Source organism: Eschscholzia californica, unplaced genomic scaffold (genome assembly GCF_041429995.1).
Source record: "Eschscholzia californica isolate CP2 unplaced genomic scaffold, dmEscCali1.0.p SCAF_3, whole genome shotgun sequence".
Lineage (NCBI taxonomy): Eukaryota > Viridiplantae > Streptophyta > Magnoliopsida > Ranunculales > Papaveraceae > Eschscholzia > Eschscholzia californica.
The window spans coordinates 51,019,929-51,047,099 of NW_028238420.1; the positions used below are offsets into that span (position 1 = coordinate 51,019,929).

Sequence of the window (27,171 nt, forward strand, 5' to 3'; positions counted from 1 at the left end):
CTCTAACGTACCAAGGTGCGGCACGCATGGTACAAATAGGGGTGGGAAGCGAATCTAAAAGCGATAATTTTAACAAGGATTCCTGTCAAGAATGAGTGCTCTCCACGCGTGCGTTTCAGCTTATATGTTTGTTTAAATTCTTGTATAGCTAAAAAGTGGATTCTTTCCTTCAGAAGAAACCGAAGGAGAGGATGAATGACATTCGTTGTTAACCTCAAAAGCCATCAACTTATTCACATATACACTAAAGCTAGTTGTAGTTCCAACACTAGCATTCACAATATACTTAGAAACAGCAGTATAGCATACAAACATTACATTTCCTACAAATTGGGACCATTCTTGCCTTGCACAGAATAATCTTCTGCCAAAAATATTTGTATAAATAGAGTTATGCTTCCCTTCCACACTCAACAATTTAATAGTGCAAAGAAACACAAACAAAACAAAACTCGAACTGTTCTTCAGTTTCTTGTCATCTTTCTTTTATCACTTAGGAGCCGTGCAAGATGAAAGTCTTATACACAGTTTTGAATGAGAAAGAAGCGAGGAATCCTCTTTTCGACTCTGACTCTCCCACTCCCGTCTTTGCTTCAAATCAGATAATTAACTTTGTTTTCTCATTAATAAGTGTAATATAAATATCTTCCAAAATTTGATCATTGAATTTCTAAATGACATTAGCATAAATATACATTATGGGATAAATAACTAGTACTAGTAGTAATATAGCTCCTGACAAAAATGTAACCCCAAAAAAGATTTACAGATCAACATACAATTGCTGCTCGCAAGGAAGTGTCAAGTGTACCAGCCTCTCATTTAGAATTTGGGATACACCTGAACAGCCTGACCGGAGGGCTTGCTGTCGGTCTCTTGTTCAACTTTCACGTTGGTCTGTTCATTAAGTGACATGGATGAAAGATCTAGGGGCTGAGAAAAAAATAAGAACAACATAATTAGATAAAAAATCAAACCGAACATATTAGTATTATGGTATTTGTATTTAGCTGGTTCAAGATATCTTTCAATCAAGGAATGTGTCACGATATCTATTGGTTCATAGTAGTTCTATGCAAATTACTTCTATTAAATATTGAAGAAACTAACAACATCTATTTAGAAGATACTTTTACATCGATAATCGATTATCAGAACGTACGAGTTAAACATGATAAAGAGTTTCCATGGATGTTTTCTTGATTTCAAGACCAATTTCTATGTACCTAAAGATAGAAGACTCAGGACCATCTTGTGTTTGCAGGCATTAAATAATTACCTTAGCTATCTCCTCTGCTTTTGTATCAACGCCTTTTACATCTACAGATCCTTTCTGATCCTCCTAAAAGATGGCAACAATGGTGTCAAAAGAACAAAGTGAAGCAAACCAAATGACAGTTTGATAACGACAAACCATATATACAAGTACTGACTTCTCTCTTGTTTACACGGCATTTTTTAGAGTCTCTTGCCAATTTTCTAAATGGTGGATGCGATATTTCAAAAGGCAGTTGCCTCAACGCAAAATGAGGCTTCAGCGCCACGGGCCTCTTCGACCAAAAGAGAGGCCTGCACCTCTTTACCGTGGGTCTTATCTCTTATGCTTAGAAAGCAAAATAAAAGATATCCATGTACTTAAAGGCAGATAACCTCTAAGACATAAAAGAATTATACTGTAACATTAGAAAGCAAAATCCAAAGACTAGATGTCATCAATCACTGCGGTGCTTCCGTTCTCATCAATGTCATTAACTATGTAAACTCATCCTATCATCATGATAACTAGCTGCATTGTCATCACATCTTATAGCTAGCTCGCTCGATTTCTTTATCTAATTGACCATATAATACCCATCTAATTTCTACATTGTTCTCTCCTTTTAATGCATTTATTTCTACACTTCAATAACGCAGAAAGTTACCAATGTGCCCAAAATTTTATTTTTTCACAATTGTATACCGAAGTTGTGAGATGTAAGCCTCTAACGTCTTGAGGCGTACAATCACAAATCATACAACTCGCATGTAGGAAGGGTGTGCTTTATTTCGCCCCTTTGGTGCGTAAAGAATACTTCAGTATTACATCAAAACTTCACAAATATATAAGTAAATAAAATGAAAAAAAATGTGCTTGTCTTAATATCTTTAGGTTTAGTTTTTAGTGTACTATAACTTTGCCTACTTGGTTATTGGTTTCTTAACTGCAACTTCACTTGCTACTTGATTTGATTACCTTTCCTTCAGTGATCTATGGTTCTCTAGTTTTTCACATATTCTGATATTTAAATATTCGAAATCGAAGTTATTTCTCTTTGATATTACGCACATTGCACCATGCCTCCAAGGAAAACAGTCTCAACATTAACAGATGATATTTTTCAATATTGGGTGGTTGCAGACAAGGAATGAAATTTCGGTTTTGGTGGAAAGTTCGGTCGGTCCAAAAGTGGAAACGTTTCGATCAGTGTGGAAATTTTACAAATCTAAGGAAATGATATAAATATGATGTAGTTGTTCATAACAAGACTTTAAACCATAATTAAGCATAAAAGATGTAATCTTGACTCAAAGGGGCAAAAATGAAAAAAAAAAAATGACGAATTTGTGGTAAATTTTGTTAGTTTGAGGGTTAATTTGTAACCATGCAGCAATACCAGGGGTGACTTAACAAAAGAGAACTTCAGACTAGGGGGTAAATATCAAAAGTTTGGGAAGGAGGTCTGAAAATGCACCCTGTAAGTGCTAAGGACGCTCATTTGTGAGGGGGCAGGAAGTGCCTTTAACACTACGGAGGGCACCTTTATAAAATAAAAATGACGCTAAACAACCCTAACACCGAAACCTGAGTCGTCTCCTTCATTCCAACATCTCAGCCGACCTCCTCTCTCTCTCTAGGTTTTCTATCAAACCAACAGCAAAATCCCCAAAATTTTGATGAATCTTCATCTATAATAAGCGATATTGTAGTTGTTAAGAAGAAATGATATATACCAGAAGATTTAAGATCAAGATGAAGGTAAGATTTCCCTTCCATCTATGAAACCCTAAAACTTCATTTCGAAATTTCGTGTAAGTCCATTTTCGTGTCGATAGCTTGAAACACCGAAATATTTCGGTCGTTTCGGGCGAAATATGTCGACATTTAATTCCTTGGTTGCAGAAGACCATCTTACATATTACTAACAAGGTGGAGTATAGTGTGAGAATAGTCCAACATGGGAGAAGGGGTAACTAGCAACCAAGAATATAATGTACAAGTCCTCTCCACTCATTGCCAATTGGTTTTGAGTTGGATGACCACAAATTTAACATGGTATCAGAGTTAGGCCCACATGTGATAGACTTATAAGCCACACGTGCTCCACGTCAACCGAAGCAAAAAAGCACGAGTTAGGCTAACCACACTACATGTAAGGGGGCGTGTGAGAATAGTCCAACATAGGAAACGGGTGACTAGCAACCAAGAATATAATGTCTAGGGCCTCCCCACTCATTGCCAATTGGTTTTGACTTGGATGGCCACAAACTTAACATATAGATGCAAATTTTATCATCCCCCAAGATCCAACAACTAATTTGCAAAGAGGGAAATGGAAAGATGAGAAAAAGACAAAAACCATTAAGGAGAGGACGAGAGAGAAAGTGAGACCAATCAATGGTCTAACCGTCTAATGTTTGGGCTAACTTTCAAACTTTGTTGTGTCTCTCCACAAGGGAGACCAAGGTTCAAACCTTCCTGTTTCAGAAAATATATTTGGCTACGTTTCTAGTTTTAGTCAACGACTCAAAGTAGTCATCGACTACTATTAAAATAAGCAAGAATGCAAGTAGTCAAACTTTTGTGACTTCTCTTGAATGCTTAATAAAGAACGGATTATGCTTCCTTTTAGCGCAGCACCAGCCCAAAGGCTTCCCACAAATTCAGAATCTCGTAATTCTAACTTAACTCTCATGGGAACAACTTCAGGGATGTTGAAGAAGAATTCACCAAATAATAATAGGAACTTCTTAAAACAGAACTAGCAAGTAAATAAAAGAGACATCATCGTTATTATTTAGCAACAAAAAGCAGATAATTTGTCTATCAGTGAAATAATGAGGCCAAATAAAGTAAATATTACTTGAAACAAGGAAAAGAAAATACCGAATCTTTGACCGCATGTTCAACAGTTTCTCGCTTCACTCTCCAGATGTGAGGGTTGTCTGCCAGGGGCTTCCTGTAAGCAAAAGAACAAAGAATTAGAAGCGCATACGGCATACATGTAAGCAGGAGACGAAAAAGAACTAAAAACAGAAGTACCGATCGTCATCAACTTCCATGTCTGAATCAGGATCCCATCTCTGATCTGCATCTTCTTGATCTTCATCAGGCTGCACTAATCAATCTAGGTGTCAAATTTTTCAATGTTCAGTGGAGGTAACTGCAAATCATTCAGGCCCCATAGAATCAATAAATCCGTATTAGTTTGCAACTCAGTATAAATGAGATCCTCTAATCACAGACACAATTGAGTTCTTTAATCTAGTTTTGAAACTGCCCAAGTCTGCAATTTTCAGGAAATCCGGTCTTCATAGAAAATGATGTCATATCAAAAGAAAAATAACATATTCAATGTTTATAATTGAATATGAGAGATCATTTCCAGCCAGTGTAACTTAAAACAAAAAGCACCAAATATTATAAATAGAAGGCAAATATGGTTACTCAGAAAACTATAATGCCAAAGAAGGAACAAGAGAAGAGAGAGAGTAGCAGAAATCTGCAAAAGAATATAGAGATGCAGAATTGACCTCTGTAAATTCTGTATCAGGTGGTCTCTCCTGAAACTGCACGCTGGGTGCATGCCGGAGCTTTGAGAGATTTTCAAGGAGATTTGCTCTTATATCATCTAATATCTTGCGTGAATTCTTGTTCTCCATGTTACTAGGAGCAACATGAAGAGTATAGTCTGGACCAAAATATTCGTAGTATTCATGCTCTGGCATCTTGTCATCAACTTCCACACCAAGTGCAACACCTGTCTGCTCAAAGTATAACACATTTAAAACACAAAGTTAATCCTAAAGACCATCTTCTTAATTAACATGAACGGGATTTACCAAATAATTCCATGTGATATTGCAGGGAAAACTATAGGTAACCAAGGCAGGAAGGACCTAAATATATATATGTAATATATATACTAGGTGTAGCCTGTGACGTTGGCACAATGAAAACAAAAAATAGAGAATTTACTTGAATAAGGAGAGGCAAGAAAAATATGATCAAACAAATACATTTTGCTCCAAAATCTTCAAAAATTAAAGAATGTTTCAGCATAGAGTGTGATTTCAAGATTATCCAGTGAATTTATTGAGCAACGTGAATAAGAAGCAAATGCTTGAGATATTTAAGGGATCATTTTGAGAGATCGGTTTTGTTAACTAAGTGTGGACGTGGAGGGAGAGTTTTGTGGGACGTGGGTAGTTTAGAAACTGATGGTTATGAACCATACGAGACTCGATATCCGAGGCTTGGCTATATCCTGAGATAAATCGAACGGCCACCGAAAAGGCCCTTGTGTTTTAAAATAATATGTATAGATACACGAAAGTAAGCTATTCACTACAATTCTGCCTAGATATATCAGGTCCGGAAAGGTGAAGTACTAGTACTTATCTGAAGGATTCATACTGATTAAAGAGAAAACTTGATCTGGAAGCACCACTAAGTAGTTGGGAACTTAGGATACAGGAACTGCGTATGTCAACAAAGACAACCCGAACTTGCTTGCAAGTTCAATTAGGTAATACATATATGGATTATGGAAAGCATTGGATATATTTCAATAAAGAGTCCTACCTATTCTATTTCCTAAATCACAAATGCAGATTAAATTATAAGTGCTGTTCGCAATGAAGAGTTATGCTGACTAGTCAAACTTCCAATTTAAACATCAATGTATAGAAGAGACCAAGACAACTTCTCCCACTACATAAACTGCTCAAAAATTCGTATTATGAATATCGTCAGATTGACCAGATTCAAAGCACCTTGTGAGCTCTTAGAGCACAGAAAAGGTTGCTGTCATTTAACAATAGTACTAGTTTTGCAACTAGAAATAGTTTCATGAACGAAGGAGGAAAAATTATATTGCTCGAACGTAACTCATTCAAAAGGTAGCTATTCTTTTTGTTGAATAATTTGATTGAATTGCACCAGAAAGAAAGGAGATTGTCCCGGGACCCTGAAAAGGCGGAACCAGGAAACTGCAGACTCAGTCTGCGATAAAAGATGCCCAAGAATTACATTGCTAAATTAAAGCCTCCCAGTTTACCGTAAAGTCTAAACAGAACAACCTTTATTTACAAAAGCAGTAACAGAAATATTTCAATAAAAAGTAATATATAAATCAGCTTACCTCATAGCACCAACAACGAGCAACATTCCGAATGGTATAACCTCCACCACCAAGAAGCAGCAGCGGTACATTAAATGATCTCATATATCTTACACATTCTGCATGACCTTTAATCGAAAGATTGAAGCAACCTAACCTGTCTCCAGATAAGGAGTCAGCACCACATTGAAGAACCACAGCACCAGGCCTGAAAACTTCCATAACCTTCCCAATGAGTGGTTTGAATAAAGACTGGTAGCTCTCATCATCAATCCCATCATCTAGGGGAACATTCAGGGAGTAGTACTTCCCTTTCCCATATCCAATATCTCTTACGTCTCCTGTACCAGGAAAATAATCTCCAAATTTGTGGAATGAAACAGTCATGACTCTGTCAGTTGTGTAGAAAGCCTCCTCTACTCCATCTCCATGATGAATATCAATGTCCACATAGAGGACTCGCTGAAACAGAGACATGAAAAAGGGGTCATCATACTGCATTTATAAGTCAATCAAATCTAATTACTAACTAGCATGATTACTTAAAGTAATCTTCTACGAACTAATTATCAAACAACCAAAAGAGTAGCGTTTAGAGTATGATGGTGCTTGAAGAAAGTTGGACAATGTGACGAATGCCATGGAACTCATACAAGTTACAACAGTACATCACCATAGTTTTCAAACTTGGGTTACTCCCGTTGAATCATTTTTCTGAATCTATTCTAATCTCAGTGGTCCCATTCCTTATGCGGGGAAAAGAAGAAACATAAGGTTTCTCACTCTTAATTAAATAACTACTTCGATGAAGATCTCTAGAATCATCAATGATCCAGATAAATCTAGATTGTGTTATGTTGCCTAAGCGCTCAAGGCGCCAGATTCTGAAGGGGGGCGCCTCCTGGTTTCCCCGGTTTGGACTTGGCTCGCCTAAGAGAGCACTTTTGCTCGCCTAAGAGAGCACCTTTGCTCGCCTAGGAGAACTCCAGGGCGATGATAAGAGGCGAGGGGGTGCCTTCTAAAAAATTGAGATTTGGGGTCCACTCGACCACAAGATAAAAATCAGTCTCCGTTCTTCTCCAAGGATCCAAGCTGCCAAATCAGTTCACCAACTTCAAAGGATCCGTTCTTCTACTTATCTTATCTTCTTTTCTTTTTTTTTCTGTTTTCTTCTCTTCCCTGTTCATGTTCAACTGGACAGTTCAGTCGAATTGAACAATCAAACTACACCTCACAGCTCACTCTGACAGACCTAGTCTGTGTTTTCTTCTTATTATTTTTTTTAAAATTTTGAATGAATATATTAACGATAATATTTACAAGAATTAGACAAAATAAAGGAGGAACTTGTGACTTCATCCAAACCTCCCAATTAACTACCATATCAATATAGGTAACATTGTAACTCCTTAAGGTTCCCAGACCAAAAGAACACAGTTTCTTTTATATCCTCTATGTCTAATTTACTGTTTAGGCTTGCCTCCTTGAAAACTTTATTGTTCCTATCTAGCCAAATATTCCAAACTATTGCGATTGGGATTAGGATCCAAATAGTTTTCTGTTCTTCATCTGGAGGCTTTCCCATTGCTCTAACGAGTCCCTTATGCTTGTGAATTGGGAGTATATAAGTATGACTTTGTGTTTTCTTCTTATTATTTTTCCGTCCTTATCTTTTTTTTCCGTCTTTAAGTTAATTGATACTTGTGAACCTAGGGATACATTCTATTTATTGTAGTATGTATGACTTTTAGTACAAACTACAAAGAAGTAGGCAGCTGCGGCCTTTCTGTGAGGCACTCACATAGGCGAGCAAAGGTGAGGCACCAGGCTTGTAGCCTCGCTTAGCCTCATGCCTAATACAACACAGATATTGTGATTCTAGACAATTGAGCTAGTGATCAAATACCTCCCTTTGCCACACGCCTAAGTCTACAACGGTTACCGCAAGAACTACAAAACAAGGACCAGAACTTCCAATAAACAAAAAAGATACTTATACTTGACAAGTTATAATTTACACATAACATAGTCAAAGTAACCCCCATTAAAACTTCATGTCACTGCTACAGATCATCACATAGGTAGCTTTGGTACATAAACATGTTCACTAATTTTGTCCTCATATCTAGTCAACAGAAAAAAAAACTGGGCACGATAGCTAAAGAAGGTGATGCAGTCGAAATTATTTAAAAACAAAGTTTGGGTAGCTGTCAACCTGCTCAGATATCTTTATGTGACTAATATTATTCTATGGACCTTATCGTTCTTCTTTCTTGTGGGACAAGTGACTATGCAGATTTTTATGGCGCCTCTACATTTTTATGTTAACGATGCATCAACGAGTCTAAGTAGAACATTATGCTACAAGCATTTTAGTCGAACGCATAAAAGTAACCAAAGGCAAAGAGTAAAAGTGAAAAGTCATGCCTATGGGGGAAAGATTAATGACGGCCAACGTAACCATACAAAATAAAAAGCGAGGAATAAAGACTGTTGTATATTACCAACACAATGATACAACAGAAAAAGAATATGAACAAGGATAGTTGTATATCACAAGAAACCAAGTTACCAACCTCATGTTGTTTGAGAAGTTCCAATATCGCCAGTACAATGTCATTAACGTAACAAAATCCAGAAGCCTCACACTTTTTAGCATGATGAAGTCCACCTGCCCAATTAATAGCAATATCACAAGGTCCATGGTTCAACTTCACAGCACCACCTACTGATCCACCGGCGTACGCCTGACAGAAAGAGTAAAGACCATCAAATACAGGGCAATCTTCTCCAACATTAAACCTCTTCAGCTGCCTCAGCTGATCCTGTTGTGTTTCTGGAGTCACACTCCTTAGGAATGCCACGTAATCATCAGCATGGAACCGACAAAGGTCCCTATCTCTAGCAGGACAAGGCTTCAGGACCTGCATATGTCGAAGCAATCCATAATGGGCTAGGAGAGCATGTGTCATTCTAATGCGATGTGGCTTCATTGGATGACCCTGCCCATAGTAGTAATTGCCAACTTCTGGGTCATAAAAATATGATACTTTCCTCTTCACCCCATCAGGACCGGATGGAAGGGAATTACCACCTCCCGTAATCTCCATTCGCCAACCTAGTAAAACGGCTGATTTCGAAAACAAGACCTGCGATGAGAACACAAAGATAAGTTTCAAGCACATACTGGTTTCTCAACCAAAAAAAACAAATATGCTGGACGCCAAACAGAGAGCTAAAACTCCAATATGTACTGTAAAATTTCTCATGCTCTAGACCCTAAAGAAAACAAAATTCCTCTTCCTCTTTCATTTACAGTTTTGTCTTTAATAAAGCCTAATGTGTAAGTTAGGTTGATAAACATTAAGAAACGGTTGCAGAAATTGAACAATACATAAAAATAGCCACTAAACAAAACCCTAAGATCCAAAATGGATTACAATGTGAAAAAAAAAAACACCCATAGAAAAGTAGTATCTTATTAAGTTCACAGTGATGCATAAGACCCAAAACTGAGCCAGTAGAGATTAAAACACAAAACCTAAATCTAATAAAACAAGGAAGAAAATTCATATTTAAGTCTTAGCAAACACCATCTGTTACCATTCAAACTATGATTTACTACACCAACATAAGGAATTCTTACCTGCCAACACGAAATAACCCTAGAGATACAGATGTGATATCAACCTATCCAAAAAAAGAATAGTTAAATAACTTGGAAGAAAATGTCTGAACTGCTTAAGCATGGAGTGTGGAGTGAAATCTAAATATTTAAAACTTGAGAGAGAGAGAGAGAGAGAGAGGGAGAGATTTCTATACCTCTAGCTAGAAATTTCTCTACTCAGTAGATTTCTGATGTTGTAATGTTTTTTCAGTAGAGACTACAATGGTCAGGGCAAAGGCATACGTCCCTCAGTCCCTGTATGAGATAAACACGATACTGTAGAATTACAACTGGCCTACGGTCTTGACTGACGAAATGAAATAGTCTAAAGGCCGACGAATGAAATAGCTTAAAGTCTACATAAACTATTTTATTTATATCCAAATTCAATATTTCTGAACTGGATTTGCACTTCCATAAGATTGAACCTACGACCTTCGCATTGTAGTTAACAAATAGTTTTATAATTGTCATGTTTCTCCCCGTCATTCAAAGTTATAGTTACAACATCTCCTCAACACCAATTGACCCTCCAAAAACGGAGGTAGCCAATATATGAACATCGAGTTTTTACGGAGACATCAACCTAATAGATTTCACTTGTACCTTCAAAAAGTAAGAGTTTATTTTAAACCCTCTCTCTTTTTCTCTTTAATAAACCGTATTCTCTTGTTCATCACAAACAAAATTTGTAGAGGGAAATTGTGGATACATTGTTAATCGTGGCAAGACCAAAAAAATTAAAAGAAATTGTTGAAGAATGTTCCTAAAGAGAATGATAATGTTCGTTCCAACATAAAACATAGATTTGAGTTTTTTTTTTCATCAAATTTGTAACGTTTTGGTTTGAATCTTTCTTAAATATGAGTTATCGAACAAACCAAGCCAATTCATGGCAAATCTGCTCTTATTCCCAAAGCCTAGAACTCCTATAAATAGTAGGTTGGAAAATCCTAGAACCAGAAACATTATCTTTGTATATAGCAAGAGATCTGCTCGTGTTTCGTGAATCTTCAGAAAAAGAAATTAATTTCGTGGCAAACAAGGAATTTGTTTATAATTTTCTGGGGAAACCCCGAAAAATAATAAATTTTTCTAGGTTTTTCAAGAATTCTGGTAACCGTCTCTTTTACTAAACAAAATTGTTCATGAAATCTTATTTGATTCTTCCAAACAACTAAAACGAAAATACAAAATAAAAATTAAAAAAAGTTAGGGTTTTACCTCATTAATGTCATTAATTTCTACTATATAAATGTCAGGAAACACTTTTATGGTGGAGATTGAAGAACTTTATCATTCTCATTCATTTAGGACTTGAGAAATAAAATAGTGAAGTGGGTAGAAGTCGTAGTTTACTTGTAGTAGCCGTAAAATAATAAGAATAAGACTAACAAGAAGAAGAAGATGAAGAAAAAGAAAGAAGAATGACAGTTAAGTTTTCTATTTTCTGAGTATTTGTTTATGGTCTTCATATTAATTACGTTTTAATATTTAAGCCTTATAAAGTTGCCCCCTATTAAATCAAAGTCAATTAAGTCAAACATAGTCGGCTTTTACCAGACTTGAAAATAGTTGTCACATAAGATATTTGGTTGTCCAAAATGAAAGGCCAACCCTTTGAGGAAGAAGAAAATTTCCGGCGGTACAACATTAAAAAAAAAAACTGTGAGGTTTGTTAAATTTTTCGGAGCAACAAAATTTCATCATCTTCATCTTTGACTAGTAATTCCGTCCACCACCGTTACTTTTCGCTCTCCTTTCTCTCTCTCTCCCCTCCTTCCTCTCTATTTCTTATCTAGTCCCTACTTTCTCTCTCTATTTCTAGCGAAGGGAAAATTCCCCTTTTGCCTCAACTCTGACCATTAGTTTGGGGGACCCCATACTTGTAGGAAATACTTTTGAGAGGAAAATCCCTTCAAAATCAATTGGAGGGAAAATCTCTCTCAAACCAGATGAATATCCGACAAAGGGGACCTTCTTCTTTGCCAAAACAGTTATAGAGAACGATAAAAGAAGAAGAGAGCAAGAAAGTGATGAGAGAAATAGTAGTGGTCAGTGGTGGCTGGAGGTGATGGTGGTTTGAGAAGAAGAGAGAAAGATGGAAAATAGTAAAGGTGGCCGACAATGACTTTTTGGTGGCAACCCTCCCTGACATGGAGAAGAAACTGTTGTAGGGGTTCGGGGAAAACAAAAATATTTGGTCAAAATATTTTACCAAAATTTTATACTCCGTTTCTTGTTTTTCTAAAACGGCAACGAAAAGAAATCCACCAAAATTTTTGGCACTTGAACGAACTTCAGCCCCTAAATTCATCCGATCACTGTTCTCCAAAATTATATTTTAATGAGTTAATTTCTATATGGCCCCCTACTTTGTGACCAGCTTTAAATATGGCCCACAAAATTCTGTAAATTCAAATATGGCCCCCTTTTTTTATGTAATTGTCCTAACTACCCTTCCTTTAAATCCGTTTTCAAAATTAAAAATAAAAATAAAAATAAAATCTTAATTCCACCTCATTTCCATCTCCACCACACATCTCTCTCCATGTCAACTCTCTCTCTCTCTCCACATCACCTCTCTTTCCAACTCACCTGTCTCTCTCCAACTCACCTTCATCTTCTCCGAGACCTCAAAAAAAAAAAATTTCTCTCATCTCTCTCTCTCTAAAAATCCGGCGAAGGGGGTTTTCCTTCGCCAGAGTTTTTAGAGAGAGAGAAAGAGAGATGAGAGAATTTTTTTTTGAGGTCGCCGGCCGAAATTTTTTCTGGCCGACGACTTCAATCGGAGAAGATGGAGGTGAGTTGGAGAGAGAGAGAGAGGTGAGTTGGAGAGAGAGAGGTGAGTTGGAAAGAGAGGTGATGTGGAGAGAGAGAGAGAGTTGACATGGAGAGTGATGTGTGGTGGAGAGGGAAATGAGGTGGAATTAAGATTTTATTTTTAATTTTCAAAAAAGATTTAAAGGAAGGGTAGTTAGGGCATTAACTTAGGGGGCCATATTTAAATTTACAGAAATTTGAAGGTCATATTTGAAGCTGGTCACAAAGTAGGGGGCCATATAGGAATTAACTCTATTTTAATTATGTTTGTCATATTTAACTCATACACCATCAATAGATGACAACAATTTTTAGGAAAATGAGATGACATTAGTAAAACATTAGTTTAAACTAACAAATAAAATCCAATGCAACATTTAATGACAAGATTTTTCATGGATTGTGGTGTTATTTTTCTAGTTGTCATGACTTCTTTAAGTATCAAAAGACTAAGAGCATCTCCAATGCAAAACTCAAAAAAATCTCTATTCGTCCTGTTTGTCGAGTTTCAATTGAGATTCTCATCTTAGGTGGCGAAAATTGAAATCCTCAATTCTTGTACGTCTCAACTCTAAATTTTTTTATTTTACTTATGTGGCATGGTTATTTTTGTAAGAAAAATAATTAATTATTTTGAAAATATACGTAGACTTGATTTCTATTAGTTGAATTTTAAATGTTAATGAATTGGATAATTAAAGATATCTCAATTCTCAAGAGGACACTCTTTCTAGAGTGTCCTCTTGAGATATCTCTATTCCGCCCTTGACACATCATGTTTGAGATCTTAGTTTGAATTAGAGATGATTTTTTAGAAAAACTCTGAAAATCTTATGTTGCACTCCGAATTTTTAAGATTGAGTTTGCATTGGAGATAGCTTCTTCAAGTATTGAATGTCAAGATACTCAAGTATTGAATATCAAGATACTCGAAGATGTATATATATATATATATATATATATATATATATATATATATATATTTGTGAATATATTAAGTGGTAGATGGTGTCATGGAGATACAGATAATAATGTAACCGTGTGAGATCTATAATATGTGAATACGAGGGTGTAACCCGTGCCTCAGTTCGCGGACAGTATTTCTGAACGATATGTGTGGTTGTGCATTTTGCTTTTGACATTGCAGACTGTTAGCAACAAATTGTCAGCTTCTAATCGAACTTGTTATGATATACAATATAACCTATTGTAGTCAAATGAGTTTTCTTGTTAAACATAAAACATGTTATCAAACATTTACGGTTGGAAACATTCCGACACAACAACAAAATCATGACCTTCAGAATGTTCATTATGTGCGACAAAGTCTTGTGTCAATGTTTATAAACCTGGAAATAGAAATAATCTTCCTTTATTCGGTGTTCTTCATTATTTTGTTCTAGACAACCAAGGATTTATCACTTATACGACCATATACTGACTGTCTTTTTGTGAACGACGATATGCGTAAAATATCACTTCGAAAATGTCATTAATATTTTAAAAAGTGATTTTGAAAACTTCTATCTTCATCCGGTTAGGGAGATTCTTTTAATACTTGAAACCCAATTACAGCCCTTTACCAATCAAGAAGATCCAAATCTCCTACTTTTTTCTATTATGCTCAAAGAAGAAGCTCAACCCAAGCTTCCGGTGATCCAGAGAACACTAAGCGCTGCGTTGACCTGTTAAAAATTAATGCAAACAGATAAAACAAAAGAAAGTGAACGTATTATCAGTCCAAAACTCATCTGCTAGCAAAACTGTAATAACCAACAATATATTAGACATTTAACTACATTAAAATCATGAATTGTTTACAGATTAGAGAAAAATTACAGAATAATGTGACATAAATAATCACATTCATCCCATACAAATCAAAAAGCTAGCAGTGAAGTTGAACTCATGACTTCACTACCATCAAAGTAGTCGAATAGGTTTGTATATGTCGATTTACTTCACCACGATCAAAGTAAGGTGTCGTTTGGCAACACTAAAATAAGTTACTTTTTTGCTTATTTAAGTTGAAAAGTCAAAAAGTTAGTTTGGTACGCAAAAATTATCGACTTCATTTAAGTTAAAATTCGACTTTCTCTTGAAGTTAAAATTTTTAGCTTTTGACTTCAAAGTAAAGTAACTTTATTTTTAGTCATGCATAAATTTTTCTTGACGAATTCTTTTTGTCCATCTCCGCTCCACTACCACAACTAAACTTCTACCATACCAACCCTCGCCACCACCACAACAAGCATTGCATCTCCCCCACCACCCTACCTCAACTACCACCACCACCTTTGTACTACCACCACCACCATACACCACCACACCTCGGCAACAACCACCTCGTAGCTCCACCACCACCACCATACACCACCACACCTCGACAACAACCACCTCGTAGCTCCACCACCACCACCATCATCGTACCTTCACCACCACCACCGTACCGCCACCACCACCACCACCACCGTACCTTCACCGCCACCGCCACCATACCTTCACCGCCACCACGGTACCTTCACCACCACCACGGTACCTCCATCATTACCACCATACCTCCATCATTACCACCTACATATCTTATCCACCACCTTTACCACCACCACCATAACTCCGTTACTATCACTCACATACCTTATCCACCACCACCATCGTATTTTCACCATCACCACCACCGTATTTCCACCACCGCCATACTTCCACCACCATCGCCACCATCATACTTCCACCACCATCGCTGCCACCATCATATCTCTCTACCACCATTACCATCAAACCTCAACCGCCATCACACCCCATAACCATACCTTCATGGCACCACCACTACTACCAATATCATCACTACTTCGTAATACAAGAGTAATCGTGGAAATCATAAATAAATTCAAATTAAAATCAAGTATCTCTATGAGAAAGAAAAATAAAATTATCAAAAGTAAATTGAGTTACCAAACTAACTTTTTGACTTTTTTACTTATAAGTAACATTTTTGCCAAATATACTTTTAATTTTTTTTTACTTTTTTAAAGCAAAAGAACTTCTACTACAAGCAAAAGTACTTCTACTTTTGGTTGCCAAACGACACCTAAATGTGCACAACTTTACTTTCACTTCATCCCATTTAGATTAGTGAGACTTCAGTTTTCTTTGACGGTTAGAAGAATCTTCCCCCCAACAATGATGAACATATTGAACCTGTGCAACAACAAAACACTAAGTCAAATTTAAATTAAATTTTACCCCATATAACAAATTGTATATGACTGATACCCCATATAACAATGATGAACAAATTGTACATGATCCTTATAAGTTTAAAACAACAAATAAGGACTAATATTAAACACCAAGCCATCTCAAATAAATAGGAATTTCAAAGACAATAAAACTTAAAGATTAACACATTTAAAACCCACATGATACATAGAGAAAGAGTCATGCATATCCAGATAATCATATGTAACTTGTATGTCAAACTTAAAGGTCGGAAGCATCTAAAAAAAGATAAAGACCGATACTTTGCAAAGCTAATAAATTCATTCTTCTATAGATAAGCTTAGGCCTGTAAACGGTAGCTTATCGGATCGGATATAGACATTATTGTATCCGAATCCTATAAGCTATCCGATAATTATCTTTCAGATATTATAAATCAATATCCGAATCCGATAACATTAACGGATATCGGATATTATCAGATATCCGAAACTTTAACAAAATTTTTAAATTTCTTCTTTGAATTTTTAACCATTAGATCTAAATAATAAATCTCAACCATACATTTTATATATTATTATGAATAAATTTAAAATTTTATTATTTTTTATATTACTTATCGGATACGAATATTTATCGGATCTCCGTATCTGAATTCGATAAGGAATATCCGTATCCGAAATTTCTAATATTTTTTAAAAATTTAGATACGGATGCGGGTCGGATGTCGAATATTCAGATATCATTGACAGGCTTAGATAAGCTTGTCCGAGTAAAATTTTATGGGATCTCTTACCTGCAGCCTAAAAGAAAACCTTTTCAGTAGTAACAGGGACGGAACTAGGAGTAGTAGTCAAGGGGGGCCGAACAAAAAAAAAAGTGAAAAATCTAAGTCTACCAGTGCTTGAACCCAAGTGTCTCACGTCTGTAACTCGGACCTCTACTATCTCACCCACACTACATATATGTTGTGAGTATGACTCGAACTTTATTTATACGAAAAACCAGAGAGCAATCAACATTTCTAAAACAAATTACGGCAAGTCAAGGGGGGCCATGGCCTGCATGTAGATCCGTCCCTGAGTAGTAACAACTTAAACTCTAAAACCCGACCTTGAATCAAGCCAAATGGGAAATTGGTTTAACAAAATTCTATCAACATCAATAGGATCCTACTTTTCTAATTCATTAGAAGTATTACATAAGCACCAAGGGACAAATATGTTTAATTTGATTGTAAATGGTAGATGGAGTTTAAAATATAAGATATCTCTAAGACAATAAGATAGTTATTGTTGAAAAATATTTTAATTTGTAGTAGATGGAGATAATAATGTGTCAGTCTAAGATATTAATAGGAAGTTAGAAGAGATATATTTATAGACAAAGAGGATTGTGAAAGATATATGTAGGACATTGGGGACTATGATTATTAAACAATATTTTAAAACGTGGTAGATGGAGATAATAATTTTATTGTGTAAGATATTAATAGGAGGTTTTTTTTTTGTTGAAAGATATTGATAGGAGGTTTTTTTTTTGTTGAAAGATATTAATGGGAGATTAACAGGTCTATATTTATAGACCTAGAAATGTGATAGTAAGTGGTATATGGAAATGTCCACCACTTCTCAATGTAGGTCCACCGCCTGTCCGCCTCTTGTTGCAGTGGTTGGACATCTCACCTCTTACTGCTTGCTTACTTACTATAAACACTGACATAGACGTTTCCGGTTGCAACTGCTACAATAGAAAGAATGTTCTTTGATATGAATATTGTAAAAAATAAATTACAAAACCGAATGGGAGACGAATGGATGAATCATAATTTACTTGCATACATTGGGAATGATGTACTGTATTATGCAACGATTTTAGAACATGAACACTCGTTAATAACAACTATAGACAAGTAAATAAGTAAAATTTTATGAATAAAACAAATCGTTTTCTTATAACCGATGAATCTCATTTTTTTTTTTTTTTACTTAAATGTCCCTCTACATAAAAAAAAAAAATCTGGCCTTACCACGGAACAAACACCCAAACAAATAATCTAGTTGCATTAGATATAAGAAGTGATGCACATTATACTATGAAGACACCACCATACTATAGATGCTCATTACCACTATACTTTTTCCAAAAATAAATCCTCATTAATGTACTTCAACACACCAATTTATTTATCCAAATAATGAGACAATATTTCAAGTAGCTAGTACACTAAATGGTGAATACAATTTACACAAATACGAATAAGAAGCTAGCCTTAATTGATTAAAGCCAAGCTTTGTAGTATCAGAATTCATAGAGTTCAATCTCCATCTACCATAAGTAAGTCCTTGAAAGAAATAAAATGAGATAGAACAGAAAGAGATTCTTAATAAGACACAAATCTTACTAAAGAGTTTTCGATACGAACACATTAATTAGGATATGAATCAAAAGAAAGTTTTGTTAATTGGTGGAGATGATGCTCTTGATAACCTTAACTTGCGTTCATCAGAAAGAAGTTTGGCGAAACGAGTGAGGGCTTCCTTATTGGTGCCTTCTCCATCCACTTTCTCATATGTTCCTGTTTCCAAGTTTACTCTTGACATTGGCTTCTCCAACAGTCCTTCACCTATTTCTATCAAGTCTCTCATGTTTTCAATTGTTGTTACATCTACTGATGCTGTATTTCCTTCCAAATCATCAGCCTAGTAAACCAACAATTTAGACGAGTCAGATTCAGATGAATCATTTTACGCAATATAAATGAAATTTGAGCGAACTAATAGATGATGGGAGAGTTGACTAACCTCAATACGGAGATAGTTTTGTTCAGTACGAAGAGTTTGGAAGAGAACAGAAGCATGAATATCGACCATGTCTCCACTGGCTTGAGTAAAAACATCTACAAGTGGCATGTTGGTTTCGTGGTACAACCAACCAAATATTCCCCATTTTCGTGCTTTCATTGCACAATATTTATTTTCAGTTTTAGCAGTTCCGGTTCCCAAAGATATAATTAAGTACTTGGTTTTACCGGTTACTTTCCCATGTCCGAAGGTCTCGTTATCAACTAACACCTCTTTTGCCACTTGACTCACGGCCACCAACGTCTGCACATTTACATGACAAAATCGTTGTCAAAAAGAATTGCTCGAAGAGAAATGAAGGAAATAGTTAGTGGTATGTTAACATACAGGGTTATTGGCAGCAACACCACCGTCGATGAGGTTGAAATGCCGAACATTTCCTTTGCTGTCTTCTGTTTCAAAGTAATGAGCGGGGAGAAATGTTGGGGCAGCAGATGTGCCAATACAAATGTCCGATAACAAAGCATCCTTCGATTCGTCTCTCTTCGCCTGTAATTTAATTGAAGAATAACCATTAGATTTAGCATCTAGTTTTACCATTGCAGCTTTTGATATAACCTTACCCCTCCCCCATTTTTGTATTTTAAGTTCATTCAAAACCGAAATTTGTGCATAATTTCGGACTTGTAATGTGTTACGAAGGTCCCCTTTCTCGTTTCTTTTCTCTAAATTTCTTTAAAGTCTTCTTTTTAATTTTCCAACTTTTTAAACTTTCGATCTGAAAATCTCATCCGTCTTCTCATTGAAGTTTTAGATCTAAAGAATTTTTGTGAGTCTTCTTTTTTGTGCTTCTAAGGGTGGGTGCCTTAAGACACCAACGGCCATGAACCAAAGTCAATAGCACCCGATGCAGATTGAGAAATGTTATTTGGCCCCAAAAATGGGAGCCGATCACAATCCGGAATCTGATGCGGCCGATTCTCATTAGTCTGTTAGTCTGTGAATTTCTCTCTCCACGTGTCTGGGCCAATGAGAACAGACTACATCATATTTTGAGTTGTGGTCGGCGTCCATCTTTGGGTAAATTAGCATTTTTGCATTAAATTTTCCCCTTTTAACTTGTCCCGATTATATTCTTATTTTGAGAAAAATAGTGTATACCTCGTGGGTGGAGAAAATAATAGGTTGAAGATGCCTGATGTCAAAAGTAGGAATGACAAGAGTTGTTAAAGTCTCAGATATTCTCGTATCCTTGAGCGATCTTTGTAAGAGGGAGTGCAAATATTTTCCATTGTATTTAGGACCCGTCGCAGTACCCACAAAGTTCAAGCACGAGTCAAATAGTCCCAAGCAGCTATTAACGTACAATAGTCAGACAATGTTAGTACCGCTCAACTTACAATAATTATACAAGTATATCTTTGTGCTCCAAACATTTTTTTACTATTTACACCGCTATCCGCATAAAAAGACCTTTCTCGATATCTTACGGGTCATATTAATTTGAAATATGGAGAAATAATGATTTCTTTCTCATGAATAGCAAGTCAAGTCATTCTAATTAATTATATTTTTAATCTCATTTTAATTAAGAACTCATGATCAAGATCTCTTTTTGTCAACAACAAAATATAAAATCTCTTTCAAAATTAAGAGCAAGACAGAGGAGGTAGAAAATGACTATATTGTCCTCAAACTCATCTCTTCCCTCATATCTTATTATCCATAGGGTCAAGGGGAGAATCAATGAGGCGGGTAACCTAGCTGGCTAGCGAGCCCTATTGTCATTTGTTAATGATATCCGGGCCATAATTAGAAAGAAAAAGGACCAGGTAAAAGGTTGAGATCGAGCCAAAAATAAGAAGTCACCTGCTTCTTTTAGGGAAGATGTTAGGACAATGATCAAGGTAGAACTGAACAAGATCTTTAGCAGCATAATAAGGTCGACCATTCGCCCCAGGGGCTGTGATCATGGTGCTTAGTAGCCCACCCGTACTCGTACCAGCCACTACATCGAAATAATCTGCTAGCCTCATTTCCTCTCCATCGAGTTCCTATATACAATTCAATAATCGTTAAGAAAAACAAACTCCACACTACAAACTATACTAAATCCCAATAGAGGTACGCCTCCGTTGACCTTTAAATGACAAAATGCAATAAAGATGATATTGCCCTTTGTCTTGTTCAGGACGGTAAGGTGGGTGGTCAACCGAGATATACTCCAAACATTTTATCATCATATGTAACGAAAATCTAGTGCAGATAAAGAGCTCAAACTTGTCATTAGAGGAAGGTTGTTTTGACATAAAATCCTATCGAGAATTAGTAATTTGAGTGATCCATATATAGGTACCTGGAGCTTAGATTCGAGGAAAGAGAGGACGACACCGGGGATTAAACCTCTTACACCTCCTCCATCTATACTCAACACTGTTACCAACTCTCCTTTTCCATTTCCTGATGATGGTACCTTAGTGATGATCCCCATCTATCTCCAATTAAACCTTTCTTCTCACCACCCTTTATGTATATATATCTATATACACTCAATCTCAAAGGCTTGATCAAATATTTGGCAAGTGAGCATATATATTTATATGGAGGAGGTATTTGAGGTTGAGGGACCCCTCTGACAAGTCTCCACTACCCTGTGTATATACTAGCTTGATTAAGATACATTATTTTAGTCATAAGATATGCTGTACCTGTCTGTATAATTGTTTTATGTTTTTATACAAGGGGTTGAAATTTTCCAAGTTAATAATCTATATTCTCTTATATTTCTATTTTGTAAATTTGGAGAAGGACATCAAGTAATGAAATTGATTCTTTCAACAACAACAAAAAAAGTAACGAAATTGATTCAGTATCTTTTTCTCAATTTTTTTTTCCTTTCTAGTTAAATTTTTATTTTAAAATCATCTCATTTCTAAAAGCTCTGACTATGAGATTCTTAAATTTCATCATTAACTGATAAGCTTTATAATTTTTTTTTTTTTTTTATTATTTTACTGTGTTAGAAATGTTTAGTTGAAGATGTCTTTTTTTTAGTTGGGATTTCTAATTTCCCCCAAAACTCAAATTTAAATGTATAAGAGAAAATAATAAAAGACAAAGAAAGAAAAGTGAAAAGAATATGAGGATGATGATAATGTAAAGAGGAAATATAACAATGATGAAGATAAAAGTATTTGAAGATAGTAAGAAGATGAAACTGAAGAAAATGAAGGTCTAAGTTCAATTGATTTAAAAATGGTAATTTGGTCATTTAAGATTTTTTGGATTTGCGATGGAATAAGTCCGGTAACCAATGGAGAAATGTTCAATTACACATTTATACGAGAGCGCTAGTTAAAAGGCACAAGCTTATTTTGACATCTTGTAACATCGTATCACGTTAAATCATGAGAGCCCTCGTTAAAAAGTACAAATTTATTGTGACATCTTGTAACATCGTATTACGTTAAATCACATTAAGCTTATATTTCTTAGTGATAGTCAGTGCAGTAAATAACGAAACAAAACTTAAAACATGGGTGCGTTTTAATAGGAGTACAAAAAAAGGAGTTTTTGATAATAAAAGCCTCAAAATTTGGTGACTATGCTAGTAGTTGCGCGTTCAAACCTTGTCTACGACATTATTTTTACTGGAATTTTATTGTGTCTACTGGTATACTAAAACAATTCATATCTAATTAATTGGATTTATTCAGTTAAGTTTGTAAGAAAAAATAACGAGTTTCACTATATTCATGTGGTCTTTTCTTAACGAGTCAATCATCTAAGGTTCAATATTATTTTGTAAAGTTAATTTTATTTCTTGCTCAATCATCTACAATTGCAAGACTACTTGTTTACTTAGAACTGAACTAAAACTATTTATATCCGTTTCTTGTCTCCATTTTCATATTCCATAAAGATTCATTACCCGGTGGATATTATTCAGTTGGAACTGACAAGGTCTCAAATTAATTGGACATATTCGAAGAAAGCATGATAACTCATTCTGATTCAATTTGCGATATTGTAAGGAGTCACTACAATGTAATTTTTGTAGATAGTTTTCATGGATAAGACATAAAATCAAACAATGTTCTGAATTTGTTTGGAAACCAAAGATCCAGTTTTTAGAAAAAACCAGACTGATTTCGTCTGGAAACTAGTGCCTCATGCCCATGGAAGGGGGATCATCCCATTCGCCGGAATTTTAGAGAGTGAGAGAAGAAAGAAGAGAGATAGGGAAGAAAAAGAAGTAAAAAAATACAACAATTGAAAGTCGCCGGAACATTTGGTTGTCGGCGACCTTCGTCGGAGAAGATGATGAGGGGGTGAGAGATATGATGTGGAGCAAATAGGTGGTGAAATAGAGGAGAGAATGAGAGATCTGTCTAATGTTTATAATTTTTTTAAATGAATTCCATTTTAGCCCCCTAGTTTGTTCTAAAATGGTGGAGTTTTTTGGAAATTGATCCATATTAAAAGGGGTCAATTTTAAATTAAAAAATCACTTTTATACAAGGGTAACTATGGACATAAAAAAATTAACCATTGTATGGGCCAAAATCCGTCATCAAGAGCGCCCCTAGAATTCTACTATTAGTGGGCCAACGAGGTAACCAAGCCCATGAACTAAATGGCAGATGGGTCTGACCCATTCATCTTCGGACACCCGAAGCAACGAGAACATAAGCGCACATTAAGCAAGGAGGTCAACCATGCTCAAAGAGATAAGCCTCTAATCCCTTGATAAAGAGGTCAACCCTGCTCAAACAGGTCGGTCGTCATTTCCTAAACATATGCCTGTTGAGGCGTTACTGTTAGAATATCCGTTGGATAGGAGTTACGATATCCACATTTATGGTAATAACTCCATGCTTTACCATATTCAAGACGACAACCCACCACAAGGTGACAGTTGACCAAGAAAGACAGTTGACAACAAAATACTATATAAGAATGATCTGATCATCGACTAAGGGAGGGAGGGAATGACGGATAACAACACCCGACATCCAATTCACCCGCAACCAACTAAACCACTTATTTTCCCTCACATCGATCATCCAAACCTCTGGCAGGTAACCAACGACTGCTACTATCATTCTCTCTCATGACAACCATTTGATCAAGCAACTGACTAGTGATCTTTCTCTCTCCAGACGACCACTTTATCAAGCAACTGACGACTGATCTTTCTCTCTCATGACGACCACTTGATCAAGCAGCTGACGAGTGATCTTTCTCTCTCAAGACGACAACTTGATCAAGCAGCTGACGACTGATCTTTCTCTCTCCTGACAACCACCTGATCAAGGAAGGCGACCACCTGATCAAGGAAGACGGTCGATCTTTCTCTATCCAAACGAAGTGCAAACACTTTATTTCACTCGACAACCAAGAATTAGGCAAACATACACCCGGTTGTATCACCTTTGTCCCAAGATCGTCTTGCCCAGACAACATATTTAACTCCATAGTTCCAACTCTGGTTTACAATTCGTACGTATTATATTTATCAAGTTTACTGACTTTATCGTCAGAGCTCTCTTAGGCCGGCACCATCCTGGTGTCACAGGGATTTTACGGTCACGTGTGTTTTGTCATTTTTGTCATAGGTTAAGTCCAAAGACGTTGTCGGTGCTCACAAAAATATTAAACAGGTGAAGGTCCGATTTTCGGTCAACTGTCCGGTCCTCTTGACTTCTAGACCTTCGAATTCGACTACTCACAATCATTAAAGTCGACTGACGATGTTAACAAAAAAAATCAATATCAAATTGATTTACGAAAAATAATTGACAAAAAAAAAGAAGCTAATCACAAACTAGGGTGCCGCAGAAAAAAAAAAAAAAAAACTTTTATTTATATCCTTCACCTAACAACTTTGGGAGTTTAGACGGGGTGTACAAGAGACATTGACTCTTAATTAATATAGCAAAGGGAAAAAACGAGAAACATGTGAAAGTGGCATTTCACCTATAAAGTTTATTAGTTTATTATCTGCCATTTCACATACGGCAGGTGTTAGATTTTTTTTTTTTTTTTTGTAGCTAGAGTATTTCAATCCTAATGTTGAATGGAGGTTGTTTTCAATTAGTTTAATTCTTTTGAATTTGTGTGTTATATAATGTACTAGCATGATTATGTTTTTGAATTTTTGTCGAAAATACTTACCACTTTATTGGCCCCTGTGTTGTATTACAGGATTCAATTTAGAATTGTATGTTTTTCTCATTAACTGTTTGGATGCGAGACACGTCTAAAAATGTATAAGGATGCACGATCCAAAAAGGACTGTCATAGTTGTATTATTGATTAGGCACCAGTAGTGTTTTTTTTATTGTGATATAGTATAAAAATGAAAATATGTTAAAATTTAAATTAAATCTGATGTTGGTCAAGAGAAGACATGTTAATAGTATATTGATATTTTCTTTAAATGATAATTAAGTGGGACCTAATTAGTAGTTGTATATAAACATCCCAATAAAATAAGGATACCATTTATAAATGAAATACTAGTACTCCAGTGGACCTATTCACATTTATGACGATTTATGTTTTTCTCCATCTAACAATATTTAGATGTATTGTTGGGTAGCTAATTCTTTTAATACAAATTTATATCCCACATCAAAGAACTATTTCGACTTGATCTATCAACTGCGTATTCTTAGCTAGACGTATATATTTTTGTGATACACAGTTCATATTACTTAGTTAATCTAATCTACTCAAACGGTAGTTTAGACTTGTTCCTATTTTTCACCAATATTTGGTCATATGTCATCCTCATTTATTATTTTTATTAGAGAATGTTACTTATTCCTACCATAGTACCATATACGGCGCCCTTTCATAAAGAAAATATATGGGCCGATGGAACGTGGCCCAAACAGGCACAACTTTCTAGTCACGTCAGCGCTCAAGTTGAATGTCCTGCGTGTTTGGACCATGTTTCTATGGTCCACTGGTAATAATATGATTAGAAGGAGATCTCGATTAGGAATCGAGATTTATCATTAGATTAAGTGTTACTGTGTGGACTTCTACGTGTTGTACTCATTTTTCTTCGTTCAGGTTTTCTCCTCATGGTTTTAGTGACAAGGTTTTAACTCGCCAACTTATGCGTGTCCAACATTGATCTAAATTTTTAACAATTGTGTTTTTTTTCTTTCGACAAAGTTTTTAACAAGACAACTATCTCAAAATAGTGGGCGTCCAAGGAAAAGTGTTATAATGGACCACCATTGCATGTGGTCCATGTGGATGTCCTGTGGTAACTACAACGGACGCATGCATATCTAATATATAAAAACAGGTTAGTCGGTTACACTTTCTCTCCCTTTCTATATATTATTCTTCTTTACTCCAGTAAAAAAATAAATCTAGTTCAGTTTTCTCTTCTAACGACGCTATCGAAGAGGGATATGTCGCCAGAAACCTTTTTTTTTTTTGGTAAAACTCTCAATGACAATGTTGCATTTCTCTGCCAATAAATGGCTTCCAATGCAGCTTGGAATTTGTATAGCATCCGAAGATCTATTACTACCCGACATAAAAGAATGCAACTCGATTCAAATCTCTCTTACAAAACTTGAAAGAAATATCAGTGAGGGAGTTACATTCCACCAAGATGTCCATAGTTGTTGGTTTGATTTTCCATGGCAGACATGTTTCCGTTGTATAACATGCTTTCATCACCACCAAAGCATCACCTTCAATGGTACAAGAAAATTGATTCAACTTTTTTGCAAGTTCAACAGCAAGTCTTGCCGCATGAGCTTCTGCCACTGTTGCACATGGAGCCAGATGTTCCTCACTTCAACCATGATAATGTCTCCTTTACTGTCTCTACAAACCACAGCAATGACAGCATATCCTACTTTTTTTTGAAAGAAAATTACAATCATAAAACTAGATAACTGAAATAAGTGGAAAAATCTTTGAATGAGTGCCAAGAACGTCTACATTGGTTTTGCCTGCCCCACTTAGCCAAGATGTATGCACGTTTGTTGATCTGTCTGGTCGTGTATGAGAAGATGATGCTTTCGAATTTTTCTTTGAGTTTGAGGATACTATCCATATGTTTCCTGGATTGCCATTGAATGAACGTGTCGGAGTTGTGGAGGTGTCTGATAAGGTTTTGATTATCGCTCTCGATGGGAATATGTTGGAAACGTATATCGATTGCCCACTGCATTGCAGACATTCACATTCTTCTGGATTCTGTCCTCTAGTGGTGTCAGCTAGGGCCGCTACAAATCCAACTTGG

The 27,171-nt window shown here is 35.9% G+C and overlaps 2 protein-coding genes across 3 annotated transcripts; both read right to left on the bottom strand.

The window, feature by feature from the left end:
* Window positions 1–603: 603 nt before the first annotated feature.
* LOC147551524 (histone deacetylase 19-like) lies at window positions 604–10,483 on the bottom strand. Of its 2 annotated transcripts, XM_086672309.1 has the most exons (9): window positions 10,203–10,483; window positions 10,027–10,070; window positions 8,957–9,529; window positions 6,402–6,842; window positions 4,792–5,022; window positions 4,301–4,371; window positions 4,145–4,217; window positions 1,280–1,342; window positions 604–933 (listed from the first exon to the last, which is right to left on the bottom strand). In XM_086672309.1, exons 3-9 carry the CDS (start codon window positions 9,488–9,490, stop codon window positions 823–825), a joined length of 1,524 nt encoding a protein of 507 aa, XP_086528435.1. In that variant the 5' UTR covers window positions 9,491–9,529; window positions 10,027–10,070; window positions 10,203–10,483; the 3' UTR covers window positions 604–822. The 2 variants fall into 2 exon arrangements, with proteins under 2 accessions (XP_086528435.1, XP_086528436.1); XM_086672310.1 differs by lacking the exon at window positions 10,203–10,483 and having other exon boundaries at window positions 10,027–10,157.
* Window positions 10,484–18,257: 7,774 nt separating this feature from the next.
* Window positions 18,258–21,648, bottom strand: LOC147551525 (patatin-like protein 2). Its single transcript, XM_086666929.1, has 6 exons — window positions 21,250–21,648; window positions 20,763–20,947; window positions 20,055–20,247; window positions 19,281–19,442; window positions 18,894–19,196; window positions 18,258–18,791 (listed from the first exon to the last, which is right to left on the bottom strand). The coding sequence occupies exons 1-6, from the start codon at window positions 21,382–21,384 to the stop codon at window positions 18,534–18,536; spliced, it is 1,236 nt and encodes a 411-aa protein (XP_086523055.1). The 5' UTR covers window positions 21,385–21,648; the 3' UTR covers window positions 18,258–18,533.
* Window positions 21,649–27,171: the final 5,523 nt, after the last annotated feature.